This window comes from Podarcis bocagei (genome assembly GCF_964188305.1).
Source record: "Podarcis bocagei genome assembly, chromosome: 5".
NCBI lineage: Eukaryota > Metazoa > Chordata > Lepidosauria > Squamata > Lacertidae > Podarcis > Podarcis bocagei.
Genome location: NC_138129.1, coordinates 99,739,151 through 99,747,004, shown reverse-complemented (window position 1 = coordinate 99,747,004; position 7,854 = coordinate 99,739,151). Strand labels below are relative to the sequence as shown.

Sequence of the window (7,854 nt, the reverse complement as noted above, 5' to 3'; positions counted from 1 at the left end):
GAATAGACTGCTCTGGACACCCCACGAGATTCATCCGCTATAACAGCAGAGTCAAGGTCTTGGTGGATGCAGGCAATTTTATCCTCAAAATGTTTTGCAAACAAGTCACATCAGCTACTGTTGGTTCCGCCACCTCCTCTGGGCCAGCCTGTAAAAGGCCCCGTCCAGTCTGAAAAAGTTCTGCCGGACGACATGATGAGGATGCCATGGAGGCAGCAAAGTAGGCCTTTTTTGCTGTCTTCCTTGCCACTAGGGAGGCTCCATAATGAGCCCTTTCCAGTGTTCGGTTGCATTCATTTGGATTTTTTCTCCACTTGCATTCAATATAGAGGAATGATTTTTGAAGTTATTTGAGGTAAAATTGATATGTTTGATTAGAGAAAAACCATTGCTGACATTTATTAATACAGTGGTGCCCCGCAAGACTAATGCCTCGCAAGACGGAAAACTCGCTAGACGAAAGAGTTTTCCGTTTTGGAGGTGCTTCGCAAAACGAATCTCCTATGGGCTTGCTTCGCAAGACAACAATGTCTTGCAAGTTCCTGCGGGGTTTTATTCCTCCCCCCCTTTTTCTAAGCCGCTAAGCCGCTGATCAGCTGATCCGATCAGCAGATAAGCCGATAATAGCCGCTAATAGCGCTAATAGCTCTAAGCCGTTTATCAGCTGATCCGATCAGCAGATAAGCCGCTAAAAGCCGCTAATAGCGCTAATCCGCTAATCCTTCAATGGGCTTGCTTCGCAAGACGAAAAAAACCGCTAGACGAAGAGAATCACAGAACGGATTCTTTTCGTCTTGCGAGGCACCACTGTAATAATAGAGAACCCCTTTTGGATTTTGAGTGTGAAAAGAAAATGAACAAATTTGAGACATTTGGGTCTGATGATTGTGAAAATATTGCTTAACAGGAAGTAGAATAGTTGGATGTCATCCTAGAGTGAATGTTTTGAGTAATTTCTTTTATGTAAAGGCAGCAATCATTTTGTGTGTTTCCACTTGAAACACAACTGCTGTTGTGCGGGTCCTTTTGGACCCGGAAGAGGGCAGAAGCCACATGCAAAATGGTTGCTGCCTGTAACTGACAAATGGAAAATCAGAAGTCCTTCTTATTTTTATTTCTCCCCCCCTTTAATTTCCCGTTTCCCTCCCCCCCCTTTTCCTTTGGGTGTCCTCTGCTCCGGGTCGTCATTGGGCTGCAAGGATGACACACACATGAAGGTGATGGACACTGAGTGAAGGACGCAGGGAGGGGAAGATCTCGCAGGGTGGGAAGCTGGGAGAAAAAAGGAAAGCTGTAGGGTTAAGAGCTACCTTTGAGGGACACTGCATTTTCTTTTCTCTTTCTCTGTTTTCTTTCTCTCTTTTTGTTTTGTTTAGAATAATAATAATAATAATAATAATAATAATAATAGTAGTAGTAGTAGTAGTATTTTTATTATTTATACCCTGCCCATCTGACTAGGTTCCCCTAGCCACTCTGGGTGGCTTACAGCATATATAAAACATAATAAAATATTAAACATTAAAAACTTCCTGATACAGGACTCTTTCATCTTACTGTATTATGAAAAAGCTTCAGTAAAATCTGAAAGTAAAACCTTGAGCCTGGTCCAGTAGCATATAGGCATCCAGTGCAGTTCCTTCCACAGTAGTGACATGTTGACGATGGGTCACACCCTGCAAAGCAATTACCTGCTGCACTTTGCACTAGCTGCAGCTTCTGAACTGGCCTTAAGGGCAGCCCAACCTAGAGTGCCATGGCAGTAGTCTAGTCTTGGAAGTTACCAAGGCATGCACCTCTGTGGCCAAGTTGTCCCGGTCCTGGAAAGAACGAGCCACTGCAGGCATGTGGGCCTCCAACACTCCCAGACTACAAACCTGCCCTCCATCTGTAGCTCTCAGGGGATTCGCAGCATAAAAATGCAAGATAAAAACACAAAATACACAATAAAAAAGAGCAAAACAAAGCCCCTTCCCCACCGCCAGAAACATATTTAAGAGGATATAGGATGTTGTAAGCCAAAGGCCAGCTTGAAGAGGAATGTTTTCGCCTTGCGCCTAAAGGTGTATAAAGAAGGTGCTGGGCTCCTCCTGAGCACATGAACCTGCAAAACAGATCAGAATGCAGTTTCAAGAAACTTTCCACCTTCACCCAACCAAACTGACCAAGAACTTGCGCAGCTGATTCATATGTTGCAGAAAAACAGAGTTAAGTGCCATCAGCATGCTGAGAACACCCCACCCAAGTCCAAAGCCCATGGTTTCATATGGAAGAGTCCTGGGAACAACTGGCTTGGTGTGCTATTTCAGGGTGTGCAAGCCTGCTTTGAGCTGATGGTGATCTTGAGTGCCATGATTTTGGAGGGTCATGGCATCCTTTCCCCGCGCACTCAGGGCTATGGTTTCATCATAGCCTGCCCCTGTGGTGAACGCTGCCTGGTCTTTTTGTGTCCAAATATCTCCTGGAGACTCAGTTCCTTTTCCCAGGCAGGAGCGTTCTTGTGGCGAATGTAGCGGGCTTTCCTAGCTTCCGCATAAGACTTTAGGAAATCTGGCCTGGCATACATGGTCCTGAGGCGTCCATCTGCTGCATAGGCCTCTGGATCCATGATCAGCCTCTCAGGCCCAAGGGAAGGCCTTCGCTGCCCTGGGAGAGTCACGAGCTTTGTGCCCTTGGCTCCAGCAGCAGCTCTGCTCTCCTTCTCTGCAGGCCCTTCCCCTTGGCCCTCAGTTCCATCTGCTTCCTCTCCCTCCCCAGCCTCTGAGGAGATGCACAGCTGCTTGGCGATGGAGTCCTGTAGGGTGGCTATGTCCCTGTCAGCAGTGGTGTTTTGGTCTTTGACATTCAAGGGGGGCAAGTGCCCTTTTATGCCCTCTTCATTTCTTGCGACATCACCATCAGGCTTCTGTAGATACAAGGAAGGCTGGCTTGTCCCCGGAAAGCCTCCTGCCTTGGCCAGTGTTTTCCTCTTGGATCTAGAAGAAAAGAGGGAGAGTCACACAGCCCTGGCCTAAGCAGGGTGGTTTCAGTTCCCCACTGCACGGAGTATAAAGAAACTGCAACCACCTCAGTGGCCTGGAAGTCCATGTGCTTCTGAGGGCAAAGTGCAGCCTCTAATTGGCAGGGTCTAACCCTAAATTGGAGCGTTTCCTCATATCTTTTTTGAAGTGGAAAGAGTGAATGTGTTTGCGAACATGTTATCAGGCAAGTACCCTCACGAGAGTGCCAAGATTTGGCTGCTGCTTCTTGTTCAGTGTTTGCTGTGACAATGTGGAGTAGGGAGTAGGCTGCTGCTACTTTGCATGAGGCAAAGCCTACGCACTGACTCTGCCTCCATCCTCCATTTAAACTCCCTGTCGATGTTTTGAAGGCTTTGTTCTGTCTCCACAGTCAGAGACAGTTCAGGTGGTAGTCAGCTAACTAATTGTGCTCACACAAGGATTATTGCTGGCACAACAGGACTTTCCCCCCTCTGCACATATCCTGCACTGTTACCAAATATGTTCCAGAGATTTAGAACAGATTCAGGGGGTACACATGGGAGGAGAGGAGGAGAACTAGAGCCAGCCCAATACATTTTCCTGCCTGAGGCAAACCAGAAAATGGCAACCCGTGGGAATCCTGGGAACTGTAGTTTGTTCAGTGTGCATGGATAGCAAATATCAGGCTCAGGGACCAGATGCAGCCCTCCAGGTCGCTCTGCTGGGACTCAAGCCACCCCCTTCTCCAGTCCTACTTTGCACCCTTCATAAGCGTTTTTGACTGATGCACCCCTCCAAAAACATGCCTCCTCTTTCCATTCCACTGACTGACCTCTCTCTCGCCTTTGCACCATGGCTAACTGGCTGGAGGCTGAAGCTGCTCTCTAGCAAAGCTGAGAGGGAGCATGTCTGTCAGGAGGCAGTCATTTGATAGAGATATGGAAAGGAAGGGCTAGTATGGTGCCGTGAAATGGGGAGACATTCTGTGGTAAAACAAGGCTGCTGAAATGGAAGAGGAAAATGGGCGGCAGATGCAATGCTCATGACATGAGAATAAAACTTGGATTTCCATTCCTTAGACACATGCATGGCATTTTAGGAGCCCAGATGTGAAGTTCTCCTGACAGACACTCTTACCGCTGTGCCGCATCTTGGAATCTGCTGTAATCCTGTCCTGCCTGTGGCGACAGGAGTGGAAGAGCCAGTTTTATGCTTCTGCGTCCAGGGCCCACTGAAAGCTTCTGCTTGGAGCGACCTTGGGAGAAAAGGAGCAGGCTGGTTATCAGGATCCCCCCTGCATTAAAAGTCCCCAAACAGGGACTTTGGAGTCAATCTAGATCAAGCATTGTCAACATGGTACCATCCAGATTCTGTGGGCTGCTGGATAGGGTTATAGGGGTTGTAACTCAAAACATGTGGGGTGCCCCACATTCGCTGCCCCTGCTCTACACAGGAGATGTGTGAATGATTTGTGATTGTTTTAACTGAAGAACAGCTGGGAGGAGGCTGTCAATTTCAACGAAGGAACAGAATGGGACGGCTTAATCCTGTCTTGCTGTTTGTCCACTCAAAATGGCTTCCCCAAATTGCTTTTCACCCTGAAAGGAAGATTCTTTCATCAACTGGGCTACATCTGAGTCAAAGAAGGGTGGGGAAAGGCTGTTTACCAAGGAGGATGGGGGTCATTTTTTGGCACTGAACTGCAACCAGTGTGCCCTATGACTAGGGTCTGATTAGGTCATTAGGACCATATTGATTGATGTTCTAATCTTAAACTAGCCCTAGTCATGGGGAACAACTTGCATAGAATGGGCAGTCTCAGATGGGCAAAGATGCCTCTCCACTCTACATCCAAAAGATGCACCCAGCCAATTCAGTGGAAGAATATGCAACCCCATTGACACACATGGAAGCCTGCTTCTTCCCTTCCTGGATCAGGATCAGGGCATCTGTGGCCTTCCAAGGGTAATCTTGGTGGCAGGGGTCAAATTCTGCACCAAATTAATTCCAACTGCAGAATCCCTGCTTTCAAAAAGTGGCTTTATTTGTCGTTGCATTGGGTGAAAGAAGGAGGAAACAGCTCCTCACTCTTCTGCATTCTCATGAGCTCCTGCTGGAGTCTCCGCTGCTCCTTCATCATTGAGTTCAAATAGGAGAGGCGGGCGTCTTCTAAATGCTGCAGTCCGCGGATGAGCCTGGCCTCCGCCCTCTTGCCATCCTGCCTCTCGGCCTCCCAGCGCCTGGAGGTCTCCCCACCTGCCATGTCTGTCTTTAGTCCCAGAGAGAGAAAGGCTTCCTGGCACCCCTGGAGAATCTGAAAAAGATTTAGCAAGGTCAGCCCCGCATCCTCTTTCCCTCAAGATAGCTGCATATCTCCCAGCTGTCCAATTAACAGCCCAGCATTTGCATAGAATTTCTGAATGTTGCGATTAAACATGTCAGGCAAATTTATCCTCCACTACTGAGACATTATTTTTGTACAAGAATCGCCCACTTATGTGCATTCTACTTGCACATGACTGCATATATTTGTGGTGCCGGGAAATAATTAAATAAATAGAATCGTACCAGGAATTTGCGGGAGAGAGCTGGAGAGTCTCCGTCAGTGAGGGCAGAGGAAGTCCCAAAGAGACCAGAGGCACAGTGGGGCTTTGTTTAGGCTCCTCAGCCTCCCCGCCTAGGAGCTGATGAGCAGGGTAGTGCAGCAGCAGCAGCCACTTTTCTGCAGCCAGCCCCGAAACTTCAACTCTAGTTAAAGAAAGAGTTGTGGAGAGAGAGCGCTGGAGAGCAGGAGAAAACAGGCATTTAAAGGCTTGTTAGAGGGTGCTCCCCACTTTACACAATTTCACTTATGTGTGCAGGGGCCCAGAATGTAACCCCGACATAAGTGGGGAGATGCCTCTATTTGTGGGGTGCCCAAATCTTGTTTAAAAATTTGGATCCCATCAGAAGTTGCCTCATTACAGCAGAACAAGCAACATTAATCTGAACAGGTCTAGGCTCACATTTGGAGTGGTCTCAGGGATCTCCTGTGATTCTGTCCACACTCAGGGCTCATCCAGACTTCCTCTTGGGCTGCATTTCTATGGAAAGGTGAGGGCTGGGCTTTAAAGCTCTGTGTCCAAGTGTGTGTTTATTTGGAGCTGGTGCTCTCCCTGGGAAAATCTGTGTGGTACTGCTGAAGCTGGGCAGACGGCAACCGGGTTTTCCTCAGTGGGACTTACTTCTGAAAAAACATGCAGAGAATCAGGCTGTGAACTGGGCCGCGTGGGGTCAGGCGCTCCCAAAGATCTGAAAGAGAAAGGGAACAATCCTGGAATTGCCAAACCCTTAACAGGGGGCCTGCGTTTGTTGTGTTACGCAGATGGTGTTGCTATGAGAAGGGCTGTTACCTAAGCCATAGTTAACACATTAGCTGAACTCTGTTCTGGAAGGCTAAAAAGTAAATCTTGCTGTTGACATACCCCTTTTAATGCGTGAGTAAACAGTGCAGAACTTGCTACACCTATAACTTCCTCAAGTTATTCACTCCTATGCCTCCAGTGTAAAGGAGCAGAGTCCTGAAGCTTTTCATGGGTTATGAATGCTAGAAAGAGATCCAGTAGTGGATGCTAGACTATGCCTTGACTCTTGGCTACGTTATTCCTTCAGCTGCCCAGGGGCATTGCTGTACAGAATTTCAAAAATGCCACTATTCCGTCCCAGAAGATGTGCAATGTCTGTTGTGTGAGTCGCATAGGAACGGGGGAGGGTTGAGATGAAGAACTCTGGGATTGGTTAAGGAAGAGGCGAGTGGCCTGGCTGCAGTGGAGCAGGGAAAGTGGATCAGGCCAGCTGACCTTTTCCCTGTGTAAAACTAATCCACCCAAAGTCCTCTTTGCATCCAAAGAAAGATGGTGCAACATTAGGTTTCTTGGGTTTCTCTCAGGAGAACAGTGTTTCTTGTTTCTTCCTGTTCCTTTAATGCTCGTATCAAAGAGGAAAATTTCTAATCCCGGCAATGGCAAGCTGCAAATACCGTAATGGCCCACACAGCTATGAAGCCCTGTCCTCCTTGGCACCTGGCCTTGGCACACACCCTGCAAGGGCCCCTGCCAACACACAAGAGAAGAAATGCTGGAGAGCAGCAGCAGCACTTACAGTTGAAGGATTCGTCCTGTGATTCTCTTTTGCTCAGGATGACAGGGACCCTGAGGCTAGTTGGGGAATTCCAGGCACAATCCACAGAGCAAAGAAAGGCTGATCATGTTAAAAGCCAGCAATAACTTTCTGTTTCTGTCTTTTGCTTGCCCTTCCCCAAGGAACGCGTGGCGGTGGGGAATCCAGAAAGCTCCTGAAATCCTGAACAGTAGACCCAAATCTTCCCACAATGGAGGCTGCTTGCAGGGCAAGTGAGAGCCGCATGCTCCCAGTGCTGCGTGAAAACTCCGCTGCGCCTGCTGCCGGCTCTACTACATGGATTTGGCTTGTTGCCTAGTAGGCGGAGGCAAAGAACAGGGCAGCTCCTTGACTCAGGGGAGCAGCCCCCATGAAACTGCTCTGCAAATAAGAAACAGACATGTGATGTGGAATCATCACTCAGGAAGGGTCTTTGCAGTCGATACAAAGCAGCACACATTTATTTTCTTAGAGGAAAACATAATACATAAAGTAAAGCACTAAAGTAGCGATATGTCAGCCTGCGCTGTTCTGACAATAGCGTCTCCCCATGCGATGGAGGGGAGATTTTCCTTGTTGTGGGGCCTCGGGGGAGAGAGAACCGTGTTGCAGGGAGATAACTGATTACCCTTTCAGAGATATTCCTTCCTTGGAATTCTCTCACCTAGCCCTCTTCCTTTACAAAGCAGCATGCACAGATGAACTCCCTTCTGGG

At 48.1% G+C, this 7,854-nt stretch overlaps 1 protein-coding gene across 2 annotated transcripts; it reads right to left on the bottom strand.

The window, feature by feature from the left end:
* Nucleotides 1-1,414: 1,414 nt before the first annotated feature.
* On the bottom strand, nt 1,415-7,513 carry CCDC190 (coiled-coil domain containing 190). 2 transcript variants are annotated; one of them, XM_081194629.1, is made up of 5 exons: nt 7,122-7,513; nt 5,987-6,272; nt 5,070-5,295; nt 4,119-4,236; nt 1,415-2,975 (listed from the first exon to the last, which is right to left on the bottom strand). In XM_081194629.1, exons 3-5 carry the CDS (start codon nt 5,242-5,244, stop codon nt 2,396-2,398), a joined length of 873 nt encoding a protein of 290 aa, XP_081050755.1. In that variant the 5' UTR covers nt 5,245-5,295; nt 5,987-6,272; nt 7,122-7,513; the 3' UTR covers nt 1,415-2,395. The 2 variants fall into 2 exon arrangements, with proteins under 2 accessions (XP_081050755.1, XP_081050754.1); XM_081194628.1 differs by having other exon boundaries at nt 6,206-6,272; nt 7,122-7,510.
* Between the last annotated feature and the right edge of the window lie 341 nt (nt 7,514-7,854).

What these genes read in the sequence shown, in the direction of transcription:
- CCDC190 (XM_081194629.1), bottom strand. Translation starts at nt 5,244, where the DNA reads ATGGCAGGTGGGGAGACCTCCAGGCGCTGGGAGGCCGAGAGGCAGGAT. An exon ending in GCTCATGAGAATGCAGAAGA is followed by an intron (nt 4,237 to 5,069) that starts GTGAGGAGCTGT and finishes TTTTCTCCCAAG; the next exon opens with GTCGCTCCAAGCAGAAGCTT. An exon ending in TTCCAAGATGCGGCACAGCG is followed by an intron (nt 2,976 to 4,118) that starts GTAAGAGTGTCT and finishes CTTTTCTTCTAG; the next exon opens with ATCCAAGAGGAAAACACTGG.